We start from the raw sequence: 27,288 nt of genomic DNA on the forward strand, positions 1-27,288 counted from the left end.
TTCCTAGCCGTTGGATCTTATAGATCTCATCAGCCCAGTCCGCCAGAGCTGACTTCACAAGCTAGGACCGGGATGTCCCCATCTCACCGGGGTGCAAGGCTGCCGGCTACCCCCACCTGGTGTAGCCAACCTGTTGAAGAGCTGTACCCAGGGTGTGGCCGCTGTCGCATGCAAACAGCTACTTGGAGCCGCGGGTGAGAGCTGAGTGTCTGGTGGGGACCAAAGATGGGTTAGCTGCCCCGGAATGGACACGACAAGCCCCTTCACCCTTTAAAATAGTTAACTAAAATTGTGTAGGTCTATTAATAGGAGTAAGATCCGGAAGTCTGAAAAACTTCTGGTGTGGCTCCACCAAAGTCCTGAGGATGCGGATATTTGGAATTTTATGATACACCACATCACACAGTTTCCCTTCTGTAAATTCACAGTGATACGGGCCAATTTTGTTCTTATTTTCCTGTCGTCTTGCTAATGGATTCCAACACATTCCCTACTACACCCTCAGGCTAGTCTTCAGAAAGAGTTAATTAATAATCTTAGAGTCTGAGTGCCTTTAGGGAAGACAGCAAAATAATATGACAGAAAAAGATTGTAAGTTATTTAGCCCAAGGTCTTAGATCTAAACAAACAACAACAGCAGGAGATCTGAGTTAGATATGTAGACTGCAAAATGATATTCATGAGCCAGTAGACAAGCAGTGGCTGATATTTAAAGAATTAATATAAAGTTTGTAACTAAGATATACATTTCTTTAAACTGCAAACTGCTACATGAAACATGATCCAATTGAATCTATACAAAAAGAAAGGTTAAAGATAGTTTGAGATACCCATCCTCAAACTGGGGGCAAAAAGCAAAGAAGGACCGGGAAATTAAAAAGGGAAAGGGAGGTAAAATATTAGAGCTGTCGACCAGAAAACAAAATGGGTTTTAGAGATTCTGAAATGCTTCTGGCCTTCAAATCTGCATTTCAACAAGAGAACAAGGTTTTGGGCATTTGCCGAATCCCTAGATGAGGCTCCACGTTTCTAACTCCATTTTGGTGATTAACACCACGACTTTGAGACTGATTGGTACTGAAATCACCAGAAGGCTCCCACTCTGCTACCTTCGCTGCTGCAGCTAACATTTTTCACACACCTGAACGTGGGCGGGCAACAGTGCTCTTCTCCCGACTCAGAGCTAATCAGATTCCAAACCTTCAGCAGCCTGCATCCTCGAGGAGAAATAAACTCAATCAGAGGCTTTAAATCAGATTAGTCAGCACAGAACATCTCGCGCAGAACCGAAAAAATAATTTCATCTTATTTTTTATAAATTGTAGCATGTTTTCTGAAATACGTGTCTCAGGACCCTGTCATTGTGACAGATTAAGGGAATCTTTAACTCTTAGTATGCAAGTAATTTTGACTCCATATTCTCATGCTTCTAACTTGCTCCATTTCTGAAAGTGATCTGGCCTTCTTCAGTCAGCTCATTAATTGTTTTAATACCAGACCTGCTGCTCAGCTTTTGCAAGAATGTCTAGATATTTATTTATTTATTGAGATACAGCATGGAATAGGCGCTTCTACACCTCCCGGCAAAGCCCCAATTTAATTAATCCTAGCCTAATCATGGACCAATTATCAATGACCAGTTAACCCAGTGGTCCCCAAAGCGTGTGCTACCAGGTCGTGAGGAAACGATATGATTTGGCAATATGAAACGATATGAGTCAGCTGCATCTTTCCTCATTCCCTGTCATGCACTGTTGAACTTGAAATAACCTACCAAATCATACCAAATAACACATAACATATAGTAAAAGCAGGAATGATATGATAAATACACAGCCTATATAAAGTAGAAATAATGTATGTACAGTGTGGTTTCACTTAACAGAATCAGGAAGATAAAGCCAAAACCGATTTGTAAAAAAAAATTGGCACGTACACGCATGCACACGTCACACATACGCACACAGGTGCCCGCGCAAGGCTTCATGGTCATGGTAGTCTTTCTCGGGGTAAACGCAGATGTCCCGTATTTGACTGCTACTTTTGTCCCTTATTTGGGAGTGAGAAAGTTGGCAACTCTAACTGTAAAAGACAACGTTGAGATGAGTTTAACCCTACTCGAACACCACTCCCCCCCACATCCGGTTGGCCGGACCGCAAGAACATTGTAAATATTAAACTGGTCCACGGTGCAAAAAAGGTTGGGGACCCCTGAGTTAACCTACCGACCAGTACGTCTTTGTACTGTGGGAGGAAACCAGAGCACCCGGAGGAAACCCACGCGGTCACGGGGAGAACATACAAACTCCTTACAGGCAGCGGCGGGAATTGAACCTGGGTCGCCTGTACTGTGAACCGTAGTGCTAACCACTATGCAACCGGGCCACCCCATTTCTCTACATTAAATGCATTCCAAACTAATCTCTCGTATGAAAGTCAATGTAATCATTTTCACTTACACTGGACAAACTGAAACACAAAGATAATCCTGAGGATGAATTCTTGGAATACAATGGAGACACTTTCTTATGATAATATACTTTAGCTCCAGATTCCAGCATCTGAAATATCCTGTGACATTCATTGGGGATTCATGGGTTGGCTGGAATATAGATCTTGGGATAGTCCAAGGGAAATAGAAGAGGAAATTTGGAAGCTGGGCAGGTGCATTTCGCATTAGTGATCACAATTCAGTTAATCTCAGCATCACTATTAAAGAAGACCAAAACAAAATAGGCTTTAAGATTATAAATTGGGTACAGCTTCTGGAAATTGCTAATTTAAGATAGATCTGTCTTGAAATAATGGGAAGAATATATGAAGAGATTCAAGGGTCTCAGGGCAAACATTCTCACATTAAGGAAGAGGATGGGGCTGCCAAGACTAGATTCCCAGGAGCTGGATTAGAGTCCAGAATGTTGTTTTTATTATTTTTCCTTGTAGTTTTAACTTTCTTTACACTTGTTTAAATGTTTGTATAATTAACAGTTTAGCTGTTAAACATTTATTAACTTGTAGTATACTTAAAGCAACTTAATGATCTGCAGATTTCATGATCTTCTGAAGGACTCGATGAACTAAGCAGGTATGGCACCTTCAAGCAGATGAAAGTTCATCACCATGTGGTGGGGAGTACTCCAAAGTCAGGCTGAACCGCAGGGGGATGAGGCTCTCGTTACTCAGCATCTTGTTAGCAATGTGCAGTCGCTGGTAAATAAAATTGAGGACCTGAGGGCAAGATTGCTGCATTGGATGGAAATGAGAGATTGTCGTATTCTATGTCTGAGTGAGACTTGGCTGTCTTCCAGCACACCAGGTACAGTGATCAGACTGAGAGTCTTCCTGATTTACTGGATGGATCAAACTGTTCATTTGAAAAAGGCAAAGGGAGGAGGTGTGTGTTTCATGACAAACGCTTGGTGGAGCTCTAATGTGGCGGTTTTGTCGAGCTTGTGGTCCCCCATAATTCTGACCACAGTTTACATACCACGAGTAGCTGACTATAATCAAGCACTTGAGATACTGCATGATGCCATCTCCAAGCAAGAAACAATCCATCCTGATATATTTCAACTCATAATGAAGGAATCCAACCAGGCTTGTTGGAAGAAAACCCTGCCCAATTACCATCAGCAGATAACCTGTGGCACTAGAGTTCCCAACACACTAGACCATTGTTATACTCATGAATGAATACACCACAGTTGTCATGGCCTTTATTAAAACAACTGTGGACAAGTGTGTCCCCACAAAATCACTCAGAGTCTTCCCCAGTCAGAAGCCCTGGATGAAACACGAGATCCAAAATCTACTGAGAGCCAGATCAGAGGCATTCAAGTCTGGTGACCAAGAAAGTTACAAGAGGTCCTGGTATGATCTCTGGAAAGCCATCTCATAGGTGACGTGGCAATTCTGGACTGAAGTTGAAAAGGGTGCTTGACAGTTGTGGCAGGCCTTGAATACTATCATCTCCTAGAAAGTTAAATCAAGTGACATTGGCGACAGCAGGACTTCACTTCCAAATGGGTTCAATGCCTTGTATGCTCACTTTGAGGAACATGGAGGAACCATCACAAACTCTTACATCCTATGATTTCAGTCTCTGAGGCTGATGTGTGAGCAGACTTTGTGAGGATGAAGCCATGAAAAGCATACAGCCTAGAGGGGATACCTGGCTTAGTACTAAAGACCTGTGCTGATCAACTTACTGGAGTACTCACTGAGATCTTTAACCTCTTGCTTCAGCAGTCTGAGGTACCCTCCTGCTTCCAGCAGGCTTCATTTGTACTAGTGCCTCAATGAAATGTCCAGTAGCACTTACGTCCACAGTAATTAAGTGTTTTGAGAGGTTGGTGATGAAATATATCAAATCCTGCCCGGAAGATGACTTGGATCCACTCCAATTTGCCTACCAGAGCAACAGGTGCACAGCAGATGCCATCTCACTGGCTCTTCACTCAACCCTGGAACACCTGGACAGAAAGGATGCTCTTTATTAACTACAGCTCAGTAATCAATGTCATTCATCCCTTCAAAATTAATCAATAATTTTTAAGACCTTAGCCTCAGTACCTCTTTGTGTTTGGATACTCAGTTTCCTCACTTGCAGAGCCCAGTCGGTTCAGATTGGCAACGACATCTCCTCCATAACCTGCATCAGCACAGGTGCACCACAAGACTGTGCTTAGTCCCTGCTCTACTCGCTTCACACTATGACTATGTGACTAAGAACAGTTCCAATCCCATATTTACATTTGCTGATGACACCACTCCCACAGGCTGAATCAAAGGTGGTGATGAATCAGCAAATAGGAGGGAGATTGAAAATCTGGCTGAGTGATGTCACAACAACAACCTCTCACTCAATGTCAGCAAGACCAAGGAGCTGATTATTGACTTCAGGAGATTGAAACCAGAGGTCCACGAGCTAGTTCTCATTGGAGGAGAGGTGGAGAGGGTCAACAACTTTAAGTTCCTCAGTGTTATTATTTCAGAGGACCTGTCCCGGGCCCAGCATGTAAGTGCTTTTACAAAAAAGCATGATGGTGCCTCTACTTCCATCAGAGTCTGTGAAGATTCAGCATGGCATCTAAAACTTTGACAAACTTCTATAGATACGTAGTGGAGAGTATATTGACTGGCTGCATCACAGCCTGGTATGAAAACACCAGTGCCCTTGAATAGAAGATTCTTAAAAGGTAGTAGATAAGGCCCAGAAAATCCCTCCCAACCATTGAGCGCATCTACATGAAATGCTGTCACTGGAAATCATCTTGCTGCTGCCATCAGAAAGAAGGTACAGGGGCCTCAGGATTCACACCACCAAGTTCAGGTGGAGTTACTCCCCCTCAACCATTGGGCTCCTGAACCAAAGGGGATAATTTCACTCGACTTCACTTGCCCCATTATTGCAATGTTCCCACAATCAGTGGCTGCACTTACCAGGACTCCATCTCATGTTCTCGATATTTATTGCTTATTTATTTATTTATTTATTTATTTATTATTATTGTTTCTTTTTTTATTTGTACAGTTTCTATTTTGAACGACTAAGTTGGTGCAGTCTTTCATTGATTCTATTTTGGTTATTATTCTATGGATTTACTGTGTATGCCCACAGAAAATGAATCTCAGTATTGTTTATGGTGACATTAATGTACTTTGATAATAAATTTACTTTGAACTTTAGTATAGTTGGTTCTACATTTTTGCAGTTCTTTTATCTGCAAGGATGAGGTGTGACTCAGTCAGTATCTGCTGAACCCGATTCTTGTCCAGACTGGTCCAAACCAGCCTGCAGTACAAGAGAACAACATGTGCTCAGGTCCCTTTGTTAATGTTGCGGTGAGTCACTGTTAGCTCTTTGCCTTGCCTGCTGGTACAGGATAAATCTGCCTGATCTGTATATCCAATAAAATACCTGTAATCATAAGATTTGCACCTCATTCTTGACTTCTGAAGAACCTCTTGGACAACAGTTCCAGGGTTTACACAGGGATAACAAGAGTTACCAAGGGCAGCAGGAGGCAAAACAGAGAAGTTTACCTTTGCTCAGTAGAACAGAGAGAACACTGAAAATGCAGGAGTGAGCTCAAAATGGAAATTAAGAAAACATAAAGGGAGTTTGAAGCAGTGGGTAATTATTTTTGTGTGCATAAAGAACAAATGGACAACTAAGAAAAGGAGAGGGCTGATTAAAAAGGTGTCCTACTTGTGGGGGTAGAGGAGGTGGAAACGGCTTAAGGCATATTCAGAGATTGTCTTCTTTTCATGGGAGAATGGCACCAGTGTTGACATTAAGGGCAAATGTGTGTGAAATCTTGGATGGGATTAACACCGCAAAAGAGGAAGTATTGGGTGGATTAGCATTTTTCAAAGTTGGCATGAATGAAATATATTTTAGGGAGGAAATTACAGAGGTTCAGATGATTCCAGGTGATTTTTTTTTGGCCATTGGAGAGCAGCCAGGTGATCAATGGACTGATAACAATGATGAAAAGGGAATTAAAGAATAACTACAGAACAGTGAGTTTCAAATTGATTGTGAAAAAAAAATTGGAATCCATTTGAGGAGAAAGGGTTAGTCATACCGTGCCTTGAAAAAGTATTCAACCCCAACCCTTTGCGGACATAATTTTTATGTAAGGGGATAATAAGGGGATTTTTATAATTTCCCCTGTTTTTAGGCTCTACTGTGAAAAAATGAGCATGTGACTTACAATAAAAATTCAGAGTTAAATTGACGAAAATCCTTGCTTGAAAAACTCATTTATGTGAACAAGAGGTTTTGGGGTTGAATACCTTTTCAAGGCACTGTATTTGTTAAGGGAAGGTGGTGTTTGATTCATGGTTGCATTTTCTGAGGCTGTATGAGGACAGTGCACCTCGTGCAGACCACATGGATTTTAGCAAAGATTTTGACCTGATTCTGCATGACATAGAACTATAAGGCCATAGGATCTATGGGAGATTGACAAATTGTTCCCAGAACGTCCACTTGGGAATGCGTCAAAGGAATGTACAACTGAATGGTGTAGGGAAACAGAAAGATGCATTTTCCCACCAAACAGATCAATAATATGGTTGGAAGTGTCTACAGGGGCACTTTCCCACCAAATAGATCAATAATATGGTTGGATCTGTCTACAGGGCCACTTTCCCCTTTATTAGCTGAGGCAATAAAAGACCAGTGACATTATGCAGAATGTGCACAATGTTGGTTAGGCCTCAGCTTGATACACATTTGGAAGACTGGGGAATTGAGGGCCATTAAGAATGGGTTGAGTCCTGGGCCAGATCAGTTATGATTATATTGAATGTCAGGGGATGCATGGGGGACCAGGTGACCCACATCTTTTTCCTATTTTTCTATGTTCTTGTGACATCCATAACCTTCATTGCAGTAGACCTAGAACAGAAAGGTGGGATGGATTAGGGAGCTCTTTATGTCTGACGCAGATGTAATAGGCCAAGTGGCCCTCTAATTTGAACATTTTCTATGATTCATTGAAGGGTTCATTTAACAACAATGACATGTATTGAGGAATTGTCAATGAAGATTTTTTACATCTACATTTACTTGGGAGTCAGACACAGAGGCAAGCTGCAGCAAGATCATGGACCCAACTCAAGTTACAGCAGAGGAGATGTTTGCTGTCTTGAGACAAATTAGGGTGGATAAATCCCCAGGGCTTGACTTGTGTTCCCTGTGGGAGGCAAGTGCAGAAACTGCTAGGGCCCTAGGAGAGATAGTTAAATCATCCTTAGCAACATGTGAGGTACCAGAAGAAATTAGGATAGCTAACATTGTTCCACTGTTTAAGAAGGGCTGAAAGAATAAACCAGGAAATTATAGGCCGCTGAGCCTGACATCAGTAGTGGGAAATTTATTGTAAGGTATTCTAAGGGACTAGATATGAGTATTTGGAAAGACAGGGACTGATTAGGGATTGTCAGCATGGTTTTGCGTGTAGTAGGCTGTGTCTAACCAACCTTATAGAGCTTTTCAAGGAAGTTACCAGGAAAGTTGATGAAGGCAAGGCAGTGGATGTGGTTTACATAGACTTTAGGAAGGTATTTGACAAGGTCCTGCTTGGGAGTTTGGTCAAGAAGGTTCAGTCGCTTGGTGTTCAAGGTGAGGTAGTAAATTGGATTAGACATTGGCTTTGCAGGAGAAGTCAGGGAGTGGCAGTAAATGGTTGCCTCTCTGACTGGAGGCCTGTGACTACTGGAGTGCCACAGGGGATTGGTGCAGGGTCCGTTGCTGTTTGTCATCTATATCAACAATCTGGATGATAATGTGACTGACTGGATCATCAGATTTGTAGATGACACCAAGATTGAGGTGTGGCATTCATAGCAAGAGGATTCGAGTACAGGAGCAGGGAGGTACTACTGCAGTTGTACAAGGCCTTGGTGAGACCACACCTAGAGTATTGTGTGCAGTTTTGGTCCGCTAATCTGAGGAAAGACATTCTTGCCATAGAGGGGGTACAAAGAAGGTTCACCAGATTGATTCCTGGGATGGCAGGACTTTCATCTGATGAAAGACTGGATCAACTCGGCTTATACTCGCTGGAATTTAGAAGATTGAGGGGGGATCTTATTGAAACGTATAAAATCCTAAAGGGATCGGACAGGCTAGATGTAGGAAGATTGTTCCCGATGTTGGAGAAGTCCAGAATGAGGGGTCACAGTTTGAGGATAAAAGGGAAGCCTTTTAGGACCGACATGAGGAAAAACTTCTTCACACAGAGAGTGGTGAATCTGTGGAATTCTCTGCCACAGGAAACAGTTGAGGCCAGTTCATTGGCTATGTTTAAGAGGGAGTTAGATAAGGCGCTTGTGGCTAAAGGGATTAGGGGGTATGGAGAGAAAGCAGGTACAGGGTTCTGAGTTGGATGATCAGCCATGATCATACTGAATGGCGGTGCAGGCTTGAAGGGCTGAATGGCCTACTCCTGCACCTATTTTCTATGTTTCTATGTTTCTATGTAGTGGACAGCGAGGAAGACTATCAAAGCTTGCAGTGGGATCTGGACAAGATGGAAAAGTAGGCTGAAAAATGAGAGATGGAATTTAATGCAGATAAGTGTGGGTTGTTGCACTTTGGGAGGCTCAGCTAGGATAGGTTTTACATAGTAAGTGGGAGGGCACTGAGGAGTGCGGTAGAACAAAGGGATCTGGGAATACAGGTACATAATTCATTGAAAGCGGTGTCACAGGTGGATAGGGTCGTAAAGAAAGCTTTTGGTACATTGGCCTTCGTAAATCAATGTATTGAGTACTGGAGTTGGGAAGTTATGTTGAAGTTGTATAAGATGTTGGTGAGGCCTAATTTGGAGTATTGTTTGAAGTTTTGGTCACCTACCTATGGAAAAAATGTAAATACATCTGAAAGAGTACACAAACATTTTACAAGGGTGTTCCAGGACTTGAGGACCTGAGTTATAGGGAAAGATTGAATAGGTTAGGACTTCATTCTCTAGAAAGTAGAAGGGGAGGTTTGATAGATGTATACTGTGCATAATTATGAGCTGTATAGATAGGGTATTGGATGGTGGTGGAGATATGTCTTTACCAAAAGAGGTGTCAGGCTCTTCTTCCCTCCGCCAGCCTGCAGGTCACCTGCTTAGCTCCTCCCCCCAACCCAACCAATCAGGGTCATGTGAAGCCATGGAAGCAGGTGGCGGACAGTCGTATGAGCAGCAGGTGCTTATCACAAGCCCTGGTTATGCGACCACTGTGACCAATCTCTGAAGAGTATTGATAATGGCTGAGTCAACGACTCTAAAACAGGGGTTCCCAACCTGGGGTCCATGGACCGCTCAGTTAATGGTAGGGCTCCATGGCATAAAGAAGGTTGGGAACCCCCTGAGCTAAGAGATGTTGCAGATAAGAAAATGTAGAGAATGGGATCAATTTTCAGATAGGCAAATGTGATTGGTGGGACACCACAGAAATCAGAAACATACCTCAGCTGCTTACAACTTCTTGGTACACCACCCCATATTTATCTTTGCATGGCGCGTGGCCAAGTGATTAAGGCATTGGTCTAGTGATCTGAAGGTCGCTAGTTTGAGCCTCAGGCGAGGCAGCGTGTTGTGTCCTTGAGCAAGGCACTTAATCACACATTGCTCTGCGACGACACTGGTGCCAAGCTGTATGGGTCCTAATGCCCTTCCCTTGGACAACATCGGTAGCGTGGAGAGGGGAGACTTGCAGCGTGGGCAACTGCCAGTCCTCCACGTTGACTTCCTTGCCCAAGCCTCAGTCAACATCGAAAATCGATGGACAGCCGAAGAAGATTTATCTTCATCAAAAAACAATTCACTATTTACAAACAAGAGAAAATCTGCAGATGCTGGAAATCCAAGCAACACACAAAACATGCTGTGGGAACTCAGCAGGTCAGGCAGGAAAAGAGTACAGTTGATGTTTTGGATGGAAACCCTTCGGCAGGATTCTATTTACCTTTGGCAGTATTTACATATTTATTACTCAAATTTCTCAATGATAAATGTGTGCTAAGTAAATATGAATATCGAGTACATTCACCTGTATTACGAGCTTGTGATTTGCACTAAATTAAGTGTGTGGTGGCTATTCAGTGACTGCCATAGAACAATTCTGGTACAAAAGGAGCAGGAAACTTGCATTCTGTCACAACAGTACCACCTATTGGTCAATTGTGGTAATTCAGCAGTAAACTCATAACGTCAATCTGAAATACGCAGCAGGTTAGGCAGCATCTCTGGAGAAGGAAATAAAGCTAACATTACATGTCAATGAGGTTTCATGCAGGTGAGGGTGAACATGTTAGGTGAAAAACCACTGTCCTCAATTTAACAAACGAGAAGCTCTGCAGATGCTGGAAATCAGAGTAACAGACACAAAGTGCTGGAGGAACTCAGCAGGCCAGGCAGCGTCTACAGAAAAGAGTAAACAGTTGACGTATTGGACCGAGACCCTTCACCAGGACCTTCCTCAACTTAAGCTAGAGCATTGCTAAAAGTATAAAGGACGAATAAAGCTCTATCAGTGAACAGATGACAGCAGATATTTAATCAGTTATGCCGTAAAGCTTGGTAGAAGTTCATCTGAGTAGGAAAAAAGGACTCAACAAGTACCTAAGGTGAAGGAAAATATTAAATCAAAAGCTAGAATATACAAAGCAGGGGACTAAAACACAGAGAGGGAGGAAGTGAGCTGATTGTGAGAGAAAACAGGCAACGTACATTGAAACAATCAACAAGAGCTTCAGTGGGAATATATAAAGGAAAATGGTAGCAAGAGTGAAAGGAAGCGGGTGGCTAAGGGGGATTAGTAACGGGAAACAAGGAAATGGCAGAGAATTTAAACCAATACTTTGTATCCATGCTTATGCTGGTGGACATTGCAGATGTCCCAAAGGCGACAGATGAACTAGTTGCAAATGGGAGGGAAGAACTTGAAAAAATTCCTACTACAAGGAATAAATATTGGAAACTTAATGAAACTGCATGCAGACAAGTTAGATGGGTGCTAAAGCATTATTAAAGTATCATTAAAGAATGGAACCAATGGTTGAAGATTTTCCAAACTCAGAGTTTTAGGAAGGTACCAGCAGATTGGAAAACTCTTGTTGAGGAAGGGAGACAAAAAAGCTGGCAATTAGTTCAACATCTGCTGTTTGCGAACATGTGAGAGATCATAATTACAATACAAATGGCTGAAAATTTAGAGAAACTTAATGCAATCAAACAATTGAACATAGTGTTCTGAAAGAAAATCGTTTGACAAATTTGCTAGGGTTTTGTGAGGACGCAAACACAGTTGTTCAGTATTCTGAAGGCAACGTGCCCAAGGTAAGGGCTCGTGGTATTGGGGGAGATTATATTGATGTGAATTGTGTGGTTATTATGTGTCAGAATAAATGGGTCTTTGTTAGACTAAACCTTGAGAACCCCAGAAGTCACTCTTGGCCCTTATCAGTTTACTGTCCACATTTAGAAAAAGGGTCAAAGTGTGAAGTAAGGAAGCTTGATAATGACACAAAAACATGCAGGAGGACATACTGTGATGAGCATAATTGGACTCGTAACTTACAATGTTGAGTAAGTGAGCAAAAATTTGACACAAGGAATTTAATGTTAGCAAGTGCAAGATCAAACACATTGATAAAAGGAATCAAAGGGGAGATTATGATCTAAAGTAGAGAGAGACAATAAATCAGCAGAGTACAATTGATCCTGCTGTACTTGTTCATGAAATAGAAAAGGTTACAGACAGGTACAGGTAGTAATTATATGGCAAGTGACATATTAATCTTTATTGCTGGGGGGCTCAGGTGGGGAGGAGGTGGAGTTTAAACATATGATTAATTGGTCACATGGGTGTAATTGGGCAGAATGAACTTGTTGGGCCAGAAAGGTCCTTTACAATGCTGTATCTCTAAAAAAATAAATAAATATTGTTGCATTTTATACAAGATAGTGGTGAGACCACACCTGGAGTATGGTGTGCAGCAGAGGAGGTGCCCTGGCTTAAGAAAGAATATACTAGCTCTGGATGCAGTCCTGAAGAGATTCACTTGGTTAATACTTGGATTGGGTGTTGTGCAATGAACTTAAGAGAGCTTAAGGTAAAGGAACCCTTGGGGACAAGTGATCATAATTTGATAAACTCTACCCTGCAATTTAAGGAGAAGCTAAATGGGACCGCACGACCCCAATTACATCGGTGGTGGGCAAGTGGAACAGGTCAAAAGCTTTAAGTTCCTCGGGGTCAATATCACAAATGACCTGACTTGATCCAACCAAGCAGAGTCCACCGCCAAGAAGGCCCACCAGCGCCTTTACTTCCTGAGAAAGCTAGAGAAATTTGGCCTGTACCCTAAAACCCTCACTAATTTTTAGAGATGCACCGTAGAAAGCATTCTTCTAGGGTGCATCACAACCTGGTATGGAAGTTGTCCTGTCCAAGACCAGGAGAAGCTGCAGAAGATCGTGAACACAGGCCAACACGTCACACAAACCAATCTTCCGTCCTTGGACTCACTTTACACCGCACGCTGTTGGAGCAGTGCTGCCTGGATAATCGAGGACACGACCCACCCAGCCAACACACTTTTCGTCCCTCTTCCCTCCGGGAGAAGGCTCAGGAGCTTGAAGACTCGTACGGCCAGATTTGGGAACAGCTTCTTTTTGATTTGGGATCCTGACCCGGATCTGGGCCGTACCCTCCAAATATCCGGACCTGCCTCTCGGTTTTTTTGCACTACCTTACTTTCCCTTTTCTATTTTCTATTTATGTTTTATAATTTAAATTTTTACTATTTACTATCGATTTGTACTCCAGGGAGCGCAAAGCGCAGAATCAAATATCACTGTGCTGATTGTACGCTCTAGTATTAATTGTTTGGCGACAATAAAATAAAGTCAGATGTATCAGAATTACAGTGGGCATAGGGAATTACAGATTGGAAAAGAACACTGGCAGGGATGATGGCAGAGCAGCAATGGCTGGAGTTTCTGGGAGCAATTCAGAAGGCGCAGGATATATATATCCCAAAGAGGAAGAAGTATTCCAGATGCAGAATGACACAACTGTGGCTGACAAGAGAATTCAGAATCAGAATCAGGTTTATTATCACCGGCAAGTGACGTGAAATTTGTTAACTTAGCAGCAGCAAATCAATGCAACGCATAATATATTAGAGAAAAAACAAAATAAAATAATATTAATAATAATAAAGTATTCGCATATTGAATAGATTAAAAATCATGCAAAACACAGAAATAATATAGATTTTAGAAGTGAGGTAGTGTCCAAGGGTTCAATGTCCATTTAGGAATCAGAGGGTAGAGGGGAAGAAGCTGTTCCCGAATCGCTGAGTGTGATTCAAAGCCAACATAAAAACCAAAGAGAGGGCATATAACAGAGCAACAATTAATGGGAAGTTAGAGGATTGGGAAGCATTTAAAAACCAACAGAAGGCAACTAAAAAGTCATTAAGAAGGAAAATATGGAATACGAAGGCAAGCTAGAAAATAATATCAAAGAGAGGCGAGAGAAGATAATCAGACAGCTAGAAAATGATGCTGGAGAGGTAGTACTGGGGAGGAGGAAATGGCTGATGAACTGAATAAGCATCTTGCATCAGCCTTCACTGTGGAAGACACCAGCACGATGACAGAAGTCCCAGGTGTCAGAGGTCATGGTGTGTGAAGTTACCATTACTAGGGAGAACTTTCTTGGGAAACTGAAGGTCTGAAGGTGGATAAATCACCTGGACCAGATGGTATACTCCCAATGGTTCTGAAAGACGTAGCTGAAGAAATTGTGGAATCATTAGTAATAATCTTTCAAGAATTAATTGATTCTCATATGGTTTTGGAGGACTGGAAAATTGCAAGTGTCTCTCCACTCTCAAGAAGGGAGGGAGGCAGAAGAAAGGAAATTAAAGGCCAGTTAATCTGACCTCAATGGTTAGGAAGGTGTTTGATTCTATTGTTAAGGATATGGTTTCCGGGTACTTGGAGGCATATGATTAAATGGGCTAAAGCAGGCATGGTTTCCTTAAGGGGAAATCTTGCCTGACAAATCTGTTGGAATTTTTTGAAGAAATAGCAAGCAGGATAGACAAAGATTGGCAGATGTTGGGTTTTCAGAAGGCCTTTAACAAGGTGCTCAACAAGTTAAGAGCTCACGGTGTTATCGGAAAGATACTAGCATGGATAAAACATTGGCTGATTGGCAGGAGGCAAAGAGTGGGAATAAAGGGAGCCTTTTCTGCTTGGCTACTGATGACTGGTGGTCTGTGTTGGGATCGCTTTGTTTTATGTTATACGTCAATGATTTGGATGGCGGAATGGAGAGAAAATTCAAAATCTGAGGTGCAAAGGGACTTGGGAGTCCTCAAGCAGGATACCCTAAAGGTTAATTTGCAGGTTCAGTTTGGTGGTGAGGAAGGCAAATAGGATGTTAGCATTCACCTTGAGAGGACTAGAATATAAAATCAAGGATGCAATGTTTGAGGCTTTATAAGGCACTGGTGAGGCCTCACTTGGAGTTCTGTGAGCAGTTTCGGGCCCTTTATCTAAGAAAGGATATGCTGACTGGAGAGTGTTCAAAGAAGGTTCACCGTAATGATTCCAGGATTGAAAGGCATCTCATATGAGGAGCATTTGATGGAATGGGCCTCTACACACTGGAATTCAGAAGAAAGAGGGGTGGCCTCATTGAAACCTATCGAATATTGAAAGGCCTCACTAGACTGGATGTGGAGAGGATGTTTCCTTTGGAGGGAAAGTTTAAGACCAAGAGGACACGGCTTCAGGGTAGAGAGATGTCCTTTTAGAACAGAGATGAGAGTGGTAAATCTGTGGGATTCATTATCACAGGTGGCTGTGGAGGCCAAATCATTGGGTATATTTAAGGCAGAGATTGGTAGATTCTTGATTAGTCATGGCGTGAAGGGATAGGGCGGGGGAGCGAGTAGAATGAGATTGGGGCTGAGAGGGAAAATTGAGCAGCCATGATGAAATGGCAGAGCGGACTTGATGGGCCAAATGGCCTAATTCTGCTCCCACGTCTTATCATCTAACCCTGGGAGTCACTTCTTGCCCTCATCAGTTTACTGTCCGCGTTTAGAAAAAGGGTCAAAGTGTGAAGTAAGAAAGCTTGATAATGACACAAGAACATGCGGGAGGGCATGTCGTGATGAGCATATTTGGACTCTGCAACTGCATATGTTGATTAATTGAGTAAAAACTTGACACAAGGAATTTAATGTTAGAAAGTGCGAGTTCAAGCACGTTGATGAAAGGAATCAAAGGGGAGATTATGATCTAAAGTAGAGGGAGACTACGAATCAGTAAAGTACAATTGATCTTGCTGTACTTGTTCATGAAATAGAAAAGGTTACAGACAGGTACAGGTAGTAATTATAAGGCAAGTGACATATTAATCTTTATTGCTGGGAGGGGCTCAGCTGGGGAAGAGGTGGAGTTTAAACATTTGATTAATTGGTCATGAGTGTAATTGGGGAGAACAGACTTGTTGGGCAGGACGGACCTGTTACTGTTCTGTATCTCTAAATAACAGATAATGTTCCATTTGTACAAGATGGTGAGACCATACCTGGAGTATGGTGTGCAGTATTGATGGTGCCCTGGTTTGAGGAAAAATATGCTAGCTTTGGATGCAGTCCTGAAGAAATCCACTCGATTAATACTTGAGATGAAAGGGTTGCTCTATTTTGAAAGGCTTAAAAAAAAGTTAAGAATTTAGAAGATCACATTGATACACCAAAGTTCATAAGGGAGCAGAAAAAGGCAGATAAAGGACAAGAGTTTCCAACAGGACGACGTGATTTCACAGCATCTGCAGATTATCAGTGTTGCTTTGACCCCAGCATCTGCAGATTATCCACGGATACTGCCCGACCTGCTGAGTTCCTCCAGCGTGTTGTGAGTGTTGCTTTGACCCCAGCATCTGCAGATTATTTTGTGTTGACGTGATTTGAAAATATGGGTAATTTAAAGTAGAGGTGCATCTTGTCACAGAGGACGGCAAAAGGTTGAGAACTTGGCTAAATGGTGATACTTAAAGAGACACAAAACTAATTTATGAAGGATTAGGGAGTTCAGGGCTAGGTAGAACTAACTTGAAAGGAGTTGAGGCCTGGGGGCAGATCAGCCATGACCTCATCGAATGGCAACAGAGGCCTGAAGAATCATGTGACCCATTCCTCCTCCCATTTTCTTCTGTTCCTTTCATCAGAACTAGGAAAATAACTCCCAAGGGAAGGGGAACTTGATGGTTCCCAGGAATTCCTTCCCAGTCCTGATGAAAGGTGATTATTTTAAAACTTCAAGTGTTTCCCAACCAATAAACACCATCATAACATTTTTTTGTCCAGAATCTCTATTATTTTCTGATTTTAAATTTCAGGTTTTCAGCATCTGCAGCTTCACATTTACTAATTCTTGTGTTCCAAATTTTTCGGTCTGATCAAAGTTTATCAACCTGAGACATTATTATGTCACCACAGACTCTGCATAACTAACGTTTCATGTTCAGTATTTCAGAATTCCACAGAGCCCTTTCAAGTTCAACTTAAAAGGTGACCAATTAACTCATGCCAAGAGTTTGAATTCATGGACAGAAGAACAGCAAGCGATGGGGGTGGGTTAATGGTAAATCCATGGTAACCTGACCCCTTCCTTCTCTGGGTACTTACAGTACATCCTCAATCTCTCCTAAATGCCCAGAGATCGATGGGGTATTCTTCCTCAGCATACTCAGGGCAGTATCAGGTAGAAAATGAACAAGTGTGTCAAGTTTGCAAAACTCAAAAAAATACTGTAAAATGAGAAACAGTTTGCTTTCTAACAAAGGCAATGCCTTTCACGTGGCAACAACACCTTGGAATGGATAGAAGTTTATATGGTTCACATACAAGCTGAAATTATAATTAAGCATGCAGGAGATCTAATCGACTTACGTTCATCCCTGTGGAAAACTCATTATGCCTCATTTCAGCATTTAAGTATTTCTCAAATATTTTCTTTTTTTTCCCACCGCTCTGCTCAGAAAACTATTCTGTATATCAGGAACTTGATATTATTTTCAAAACTTCCACTGAACAGTTTGAATATGTCCCTTTCCCAGATCCTAACAGATAGTTTAAAACATTCTGGATACATTTTCCATTCCCTTAAGTTTAATTTTTTGAATTTATATATAATCTCACAGGCCTGCTCTTTAGAAGGGAAACAGCTCTTCAAGTTTTTCCTTCCTAACACGGACACTGGACAGCAGTGACCAGCTTTGGAGTTCTTTGTACTCCCATCATTTTGTATTTTAAGTCCTCTTCTGTGACTCAAGCTGGACATGATACAGACTAGTCTAGCCAGGAGTTTTGTTATGATTTTGCCTTTTAATATCTGCTTTGAATCATTGGGAAATATTGTAAGTTACATCTCCCAAAATGCTAAACTCTTTTACAGATTGACTCGTATTTGAACAGGATTAAAATAAGAACTTGCGTCCAGAAATCACTTTAAAAATCCAGATACATCATCAATGAGGAAAATGAAGGGAGATTTGATAGAGGTATACAAAATAATGAGGGGTTTAGATAGGATAAATGCAAGCAGGCTTTTTCCACTGAGGTTGGGTGAGACTCAAACTGAAGGTCATAGGTTAGGGGTGAAAGGTGAAATATTTTAGGGGAACTTGAGAGAGAGGGTGGTGAGAGTATGGAACGAGTGGATGCGGCTTCGATTTCATCACTTAAGGGAAATTTGGACAAGTATATAGAGGGGGAAAGAGGTATGGAGGGTTATGGTCCAGGTACAGGTTGATGAGAATAGGCAGGATAACAATTCAGCATGGGCTAAAGAGCCTGGTTCAGTGTTGTAGTGCTCTATGGCTATAGTTATTGAATGTAGCAGTTAAAGATCTCAAGTTTGTTAGAAATGTTTTCTTCTCATCCGTCCCACTCCCTCTCCTAAATACTTTGGTCATTAATCCAGGTTTGTGCAGGTGGATTAATTTGGTCTGAGATTATCAATGCTAGATAATTTTCCTTTACTTTCTGGACTCCACGGCAAGAATCCCCACAAAAATTAATGCAGATCAGATTTGATACGGCAAAGGATTTAAATAGCAATCATCCATCCTGCACTTGCAGAAGCTGAAACCCAGCACAATTTTACCTTTGACCTAGGCCTGTATGTAATTTCAAGTCTTAGATCCACACTTGCAAGTATCTGCTGTTTCCTATCCTCAAGCACTTTGTCCATTTCTGCATTCTCAATGTACAAAAAGACAAACACACAGATATTTTGAACATAATGGTTTATGTAAAAGAGCAACCATTATACAAACATTGGGAATGTTTAAAACAAGTTTGTAAACTTTTAAAACAAATTATTCTGAATTTATCATACATTATATTAAACAAAATTAATTTTATTTGTATTCAAGTATGCTGCAAAATACATTGATTCTGTTGTGATAAAATAGATTAGTACTATAATGTACTGAATATCCTAAACAGAGCAGCTAATGAGGCTTGGCAGAGATCAATTTCCTTCACAGGCATGCAAGTTTCTCTCCCTTCCTGTCTATACTGACATGCAGTACAAACAGAGTGCATCCTTGCTCAATTGAACAATGCTGTCCAGGGAGGAAAATCATTAAAGGCAGACATAATTATTTGTGTACATTGAAACAGATGTATGGGACCACAAGGAGGTTATGCTAAATTGTTATCAGTCACTAACCAGACCCCTGTTGCATTCAGTTCTGAGCTCCATGTCTAAGAACACAAAACTTTGCAAAAGTTGTACTAGGGATCCTCTCAGATGGGAGAGTGCATTTATAATGAAAGAATGGAGAGAAAGTCAAGGGAAGATGTCCAATATTAGGACAGGCCTGAGTAGAGTAGAAGCAGCAAAATTATTTTCTCTGGCGAGGAAGTTGGCAAACAGACAGCACAAAGTACGATAAACTGGCAAAGAGCCAGGTGGGTGTGGAACAAAGTTTCTACTACTACTGAGTGGTTTTAAATTTGAAACAACCAAAAGGTGAAGGAAATAGATTCAATAGTAACTTTAAGAAAACCGCTTTAATGTGGGAAGGAAGATTGGGTAAGCGGCAGGAGGTGGGGGCATCATCAGACACTGGCATGTACAGTTAATTGGAAAGCTTTCAAAGAAATGGCACAGACATTTGGGCAGACAGCCTGTGAAAAGCTGCCAAGCTCAGTCTTTTCCAATACTAAGTGATTGGATGCATTTAAATACTGTAGTTATTTTCTCCTTCTAAAGTCATTCATTTAATTAATCCCACAGCCCTCTAGTGTCTAACATTGTTTGATGTTTGGTTTATTCAGGGGAAAAAAGAAACACCAAATATAAAAAGATAGGAGAATGAAAAATGTTCATTTGATTAACTGCTTCTTTGATAAATGCTTGATATATTATGCGTACATTTACATTGTTCAATAATTGACTTTCAGATGCTAGAAATAGCAGTTTATCTAACATTTAAATAAACTGATCTACTATTGTATTAAAAATAATTAAAATACAATTTGATATTTTCTATTAGTCAAACTAGGAAGAACATTATAGTACAATAAAATAGTGAAATGTTGCCTCCCTTTATCTTGTAATTTACAATATCATAGCAACATATACTGGAAAAAATAATCACTCAAAAACCAGATATGCACTAAAGTGACCAGTAAACTGCATAAACATCCTGTGCAGAAGGTAACTATTCATAAATACAAAGTAGATTTGTCACCAACCAGACAGTTCGTGTGAGAAGTGGGTTACTCAGAATCCTCCATTGCCTGGGGAAATTCAAGCATCCTTTAGATAACTGCGCTGCTCCAAAGAGCGCTATGAGGTCATTCTTACCCCTGACCATTAGGCTCTAGAGTGAGTCAGGCCAGAGAAGTGATGACCCCCCTCCAGTTAGACTGTTTGTGGCAACTTATTTTTTATTATTTCTACTTTTCTAATATTTATATCTGTGCACTTGTAATGCTACTGTGACACTACAATTTCCTTTGGGATCAATAAAGTATCTACCTATCAATCAGTACTGGTATACTCTACACCAACGAGTGCAACGAAGTGCAGCACCTTTTGTAAACATTCCTATCCCCTCAGCTATGGCAGAGGAGATAAATTCCCTGTGAAGGTACCCTTTTCAATGTATTTATGACCATTTTTTCCATTTCCTCTTAAGTAGCCGAGTGACATTAATGCCTTTTTGTGAAATACCTCAGCGCATCCTTGTTTGAAATCAATACAGAGCAACATTAATCCAACCCTCTTCTGAGAGATTACGAAGAGCCAAATGAATAAACAGAGCCAAATTAAAAGGCAAGTTTGAATTTAGCAATTTGTGAAGATTTGAAAGGATAAGTCATGATGGATAAAAGATTAGGTCTGAAGGGCTCAACAGACTCCCTGTCCATTTCTACAATGATGTACTTGTAATTGCATATTTAAATACACCCCGAACAAGCCTGTGGGGTAACAAACAAATTAGTAAATGGCTGCAGTTTCCCTCATCACTCATGTTCTCCCTCTTTTGGACCTTCCGGTCATTTAGTCCTGATAAGGACAATCAGATACCCTTTGTCAAATGCTCTTTAGGATGACATATTCAGGATTGTTGGAGGAACCTACGTCAGGAACTAATTAACCAACAACACAATGAGATAACAGGGCAAAAACTTTCTTCTCTGTAACTTTGCACAATTTGTTTTAAACATGAGCACCCAAAAACTCAGCCAGTCTGTTAATACTAATACCATCTACAATATATTGGAATTAATCTGAAACACAAATGCAACAAATAAATGCATAAAATAAGCGAATCAGTATGAAGCTGCCCAGAAGAAAGTTATGCAAAAAAATACCAAACCCATGAGCTTTCAGTGGTTGTTGGTGCTCACAGTCACAGATGCCATTTTCTCCCAATATTACTTCAGAAATAACATAACAATGAATATTAAAATATTCAAATAGGGAGGGCAACTAGTTATGGAGTCGTAGAGCAATACAGCATACATGCAGGCCCTTCAGCCCAATGAAGCCATGTTGACCTTATTTCTCCAGCTACCTACCCCAATTTCCGTTTGCCCAATCCCTGCAGGCTCCTCCCCTCATATACCTAAAACAAAAGCAGAGTCAAATGCACAAGAACTTAACTAGGATAAGAATCAAAGGGATGATGAGAAAAGGGGAAAATGCAGAAATCACTATTGACTCAGGTCAAGTATGAATTGAATAATTAACTGATACTTTAGGAATTTTGAGAATACTTCAGGATTTTCAGAAGGGATGGGCTTGCTCACATCACACGAAGAAAAAATATCCATCAATTGCAAGTTTTTTTACTTTTAAAAAAGTTAGAGGCCAAACCTTCATTTAATTTTAAATAATTATTAAATATTAGGATAAGCTTTGTTTGTTTTCAGTTAACTTGCTGGCAAATCTTTAATATGTGCACTTTTTTGTTACAGTAGCTGGATGTGTGAAGTGATGGAGGACAGCATTATAAGGGTTTGGGCCAACTCCAAACATCCTTCATAATACTTCAGACAATGAAGCTTGAAAACAAAGCCTGAAGTTGAAGCTTATAACTACATACTGTACCACTGTCACCATTCACATTTAACTGGTGGATAGAATTATGTTAACTCTGCCATGGACAGTCCCAAGCCTGGCTACAAAAGGGGGGGGGGGGCAGGGGATGGGCCTGGGGCTAGCAAACTACAGAAATGGCAACAGAAGCTCCATAGAACTCAGTCCTGTCAGGGGAAGGATTTTTGACTAGGAGACGTATGAAGTTATATGGTGAAAGTGGAAGCACAGAGCTGATCACCCTTCTGGTGGCCCAGAACATGGGACTCTGGGGAGCTGTGGTCAGGGGTCTTTGCCTCAGTAGGAATGATGGGCTTAAGCAGATGATTTTGCCTGTGCTGAAGTCAGAGTTGCCAATTCAGCCTTGTGGGATAAACAAAAAATTAATTTGACACACAGATCATTATTTTCAAATGGCTTGTAGTGTAACATCCAGATGTGGGGACTAATTAGAGCTACTGAGTAAATCCAGACAGCAAGGGTAGTTCTTGTTTTAAAAAGCACATTCTATGTGCCAATGATTTAGCTCTAAAAATGCATGAATAAAAAAATTAAAATATTGCTACCTTGCTAAGAAAGTCAAATACCAGAGTAAAAACATTTATACATCAACTAGTTTATACAAAGTTATCAATAGCTATCAATTTATGTTTCTTTTGCATTAAAATAATTCAGGAATACGCGAGGAAAAAGTGAGAAAAAGGTTGGGTTTTAAGCGTTACTGCAGGAGGAAAAGGAAAATTAGAATGAAATAAGAGCAGAAAATGGTTCTGTGAATCTTGATCCGAACACAAGTGAGGATAGAGGGAGAAGCAGTGAGAAAAATGTGCCTTAAGAGGAACAAGCAATGCTGAGAAATGCCAAGTTACATTGTGGCAGGATGAATGAGAAAGGACAATATAAAGTCAATGGCACAACTCTAACAAAGGTTAAGTACAGGGAAATTTCAGGTACAGGTATAGTTTGTTAATAGTGACCAAATAATTGGGAAAGTTGTTAAAAAAAAACAAACAGGATCTTGGGCTTTATAAATATAGACAGACAGGATTAGAGCAAAGAAATCATTAACTTTATGACTAGCACTGTACTTTAGGAAGCAGTCTTTGGACTAATCACTTTTACTCAAGTGATTCCATCACTGAGGGATTTTTAGTTGTGTGGATAGGCTGGAGGAGCCAAAGTTGAAAGAGGGGATACTAGAGTACCCAATGAATTATGAAGGATGAAGAAAGAAACTGCTGTCATTGGTGGAAGGGTCAAGAGCCAGGGAACACAAAATGAAGTTGACTGGCAGTGTGCGGTGAATGGTTAGAATCTATAATGCATGGTCAAGGGTAGTCATGAAGGTATTTGGATAATTATCTGAAAGAATTTGCATGGCAACAGTGAGAGGATGCAGAAGTAGGGCAGCTGGAGAGTCAGCATGGACTCAATGGGCCAAACAGTCTTTTGTAACTATTGAGATTCCAAACAAAAATGGTAAATCCAAAGGAATGTTACCCATATCAATAACATAATAAAGGATAAACAAATTTTGCTGCTAATTGGTTCAATTCTGAAAATCTCAAATGATCAAAATCAAATTAAATAGTTTCACTAATTTTATAAGCCACAATGTTCCATAAGAACCCATAAAAATTTAAAACACTGGACAAGACTTTTCTTGATCTTGTCACTTAAGTTCATACAAAAATATTAATATATTTAAATTAAAATACAGATAATGTATTTAAAAACTGGAACATTTATGATAACCTGCACAGAACCATCCCCTATAAACCAAATTCCTGCTGGGATACAAGTTCAGTGTTTTGCATTCTGCTACATAACTCAAGTGGTCATTTCCGGTTGATGAGCCCAGACAGCAAGTGTCAGTGGGCCAGTGATGCTTCTGAAAGCATCGCATAGCTCAGCCCAATTACATTCCAGCTTTACACCTTCATACACTGGTCAGGTAAATGTGACTGAATAGATGAGGAACTTGCCTGATTCCTTAACCATTCTTTATCCAAGGAAAGTTGTAGTTGATTATCAGTACAGACCAGGAATACATTTTTGAATGGCTCATGACCACACCCAACATTCATCAGGGCCACCACAGAGTCACTGAGAGGTGCAGAACAGAAACAGGCTCTTCAGCTCTCCACACGCAGATGCTGGAGGATGTCAGCAACTCAGGTAGCACCTATGGAGGGGACAGGTAACACTTTGGGCCAAGACCCCTCATCAGGATTGGAAGCAGATAGAAGCCAGATTAAGGTAGGGGTAAAGTGAAGGAGAACAAGCAGGCAGCCCCTTCCTCACCATTCTTATTCTGATTTATGCCCCATTCCTTTCCAATCCTGATGCAGGTCTCAGCCTGAAATGTCGACTGCTTATTCCGCTCCAGATGCTGCCTCTAGCATTTTGTGTGTTGCTCAAAATTTCCAGCATCTGCAGAATCTCATGTTTATGGACCAAGTCCATCAGAATAACTTAGTGGCCAATCACCTATCAACTTGCGCATTCTTGAGGCATGGGAGGAAACTAGAGATCTTGGAGAATATCTAACCCTGTCACACAGAGAAGAGATGCAAACTCCAGAGGTCAAGTCTGAACATGGGGCATTGTTGTCCCTGTGAAGCAGTGGCTCTACAAGGTGCACTACTGTGTCACCCAGTGCATCTTCCCATTTTTAAAATGCAGCTCCTATGATGTGAATTTGTATATCTACTATTTCAAGTTCAATAAAAGTCTAATTAAAACCCAGTTGTAAATAAAATTATTGCAGTTTGGTCAAGAATTGTCTGGGCAGCTTTACCACCCCATTCCTAAGTTCAAACAAATATTAATGGTTGGTTAATTTCTGGACTGCAATATCTTTGTGTGAAATTTGATTCGACTCTTCAAGTATTTCTGATCAATAGCAACATCATTACACATAGATGTAGAAACCGATCACTTGGTGCAGTCCAGTGGACAAGTCTATAACTAAATAATGTTCTTAATTGCTGAGACTGGATGAATTTTATAACCATTTTTCTCTGTTCTTTCATCTATTGGTTCATCCACTGATTTCAAGACGACAAACATTTTGCACCTTTCTCCCTCTTCGCCCAGTGGGAACACGATGATGCATGAAAGTCAGGTTTGTGCAACAAGCTCTTAGGGGTGAGGTATCTCCCAGGTGACCTTGATTCCAGCATAATTGTAAAAATTAATTAATATGGAAATGCAGCATAAAGTTTAGTTATCTTCTAAACTAAATCAGGTTTTCCAGTTGAATTTACATAAGTATTTCCCTTATCATTGTTTCCATTTTTAAAAATCTTCAGTGTAATCTTCTCCGTGGAATTAATAGTTCCCTTTCATCCTTCTGTGTTTTATACATGAAAAACTGAATTAAAATCTGCACAGATATCATTAAGGAGAAACAAAATGTTTTTATTGCATTCACGAAAAAAAATCAGAAAATATAAATATTCCCACTTTTGACACAAGACAAAACAGAATTAGACCATGGAACCCACTGTGTATGTTCTGCCATTTCATGGCTGATTTATTTTCCCTCTCAACTCCATTCTCCTGCCTGCTCCCCATAACTTTTTACACCCTGACTAATGAAGAACCTATGAACTTCCATTAAATACGCCCAATGACCTGGCCTCCACAGCCACCCGTGGTAATGAATTCCACAGATTCACCACACTCTGGCTACAGAAATTTGTACTCATCTCCATTCTAAATGGCCGCCCTGCTATTCTGAGGCCCTTTGGGCCCAAGACTCCCCCAGTATAGGAAACATTCTCTCCACATCCACCTGGCCTTTCCACATTCGATAGGTTTCAATGACATCCCTGCTCATTCCCCTGTATTCCAGCGACTATAGGCCTGGAGTAAAACACTCCTCATTCGATAACCCTTCACTCCTGAAATCATTCTCATGAACCTTCTCTGAGGAATCTCCAGTGTTAGTACATGCTTTCTTAGATAAGGGATCCAGAACTGCTCAGAATACTCCTAAGTGGGGCCTCACCAATGCTATGTAAAGCCTCAGCATTAGATCCTTGTTTTTATATTTTAGTCCAGCGGTCCCCAACCACTGGGCCGCAGAGCATGTGCTACCGGGCCGCGAGGAAACGATACGAGTCAGCTGCACATTTCCTCATTCCCTGTCACGCACTCTTGAACTTGAACATAGGGCTGCCAACTGTCCTGTATTTGCTGGGACATCTCGTATATTGGGCTAAATTGGTTTGTCCCATACGGGACCGCCCTTGTCCCGTATTTCCCCCACTGAGGTACAGCGTTCCTCTGAAACTTTTTGTGCCGAAATGGCGTGAAGCGAAGAAGCAATTACCATTAATTTATATGGGAAAAATTTTTTGAGCGTTCCCAGGGCCAAAAAATAACCTACCAAATCATACCAAATAACACAAAATCAAAAATAACACTAACATATAGTGAAAGCAGGAATGATATGATAAATACACAGCCTATATAAAGTAGAAATAATGTATGTACAGTGTATTTGGGAAGATAAAGACAAAAATCGATTTGTGGAGAAAAATCAGCAGTAGGCGAATGCGCACACAGGTGCCTGCGCAAGGCTTCATGGTCATGGTAGTCTTTCCTGGGGTAAAGTGTCCCGGGATTTGACTGCTACTTTTGTCCCTTATTTGGGAGTGAGAAAGCTGGCAACCCTAACTGTAAAAGACAAGTTGAGGTGAGTTTAACCCTACTTGAACACCCCCCCAACCCCCATCGGCCAGTCCGCAAGAATATTATCAATATTAAACCGGTCCGCGGTGCAAAAAAGGTTGGGGACCCCTGTTCTAGTCCACTTGAAATTGATACTAAAATTGCATCTGCCTTTCACCTGACTCAACCTGCAAATTAACCTTTAGGGAATCCTGCACAAGGACTCCCAAGTCCCTTTGCACCTCAGATTTTTGTGTTTTCTCCCCATTTAAAAAAGTGTTTTTATTCCTTCTGCCAAAGTACATGACCATACACTACCCGACACTACATTCCATCTGCCACTTCTTTGCCCATTCTCCTAATCTGGCTAAGTCCACCTGCAGTCTCCCTGCTTTCTCAGCACTACCCATCAATACCTACCTTTGTATTCTTTGCAGACTTGGCCACAAAG

At 41.0% G+C, this 27,288-nt stretch overlaps 1 protein-coding gene across 1 annotated transcript in view; it reads right to left on the reverse strand.

Annotated features, from left to right (window-relative positions):
• Positions 1–18,859: 18,859 nt before the first annotated feature.
• Positions 18,860–27,288, reverse strand: part of slc66a1 (solute carrier family 66 member 1) — a 32,806-nt gene continuing 24,377 nt past the window's right edge. The window contains exon 8 of the mRNA XM_063032926.1: positions 18,860–25,545. Within this exon, the coding sequence (XP_062888996.1) occupies positions 25,468–25,545 (78 nt within the window). The 3' untranslated portion in view covers positions 18,860–25,467. The remainder of the gene's footprint in view (positions 25,546–27,288) is intronic.

Source organism: Mobula hypostoma, chromosome 25 (assembly GCF_963921235.1).
Source record: "Mobula hypostoma chromosome 25, sMobHyp1.1, whole genome shotgun sequence".
Classification (NCBI taxonomy): Eukaryota; Metazoa; Chordata; class Chondrichthyes; order Myliobatiformes; family Myliobatidae; genus Mobula; species Mobula hypostoma.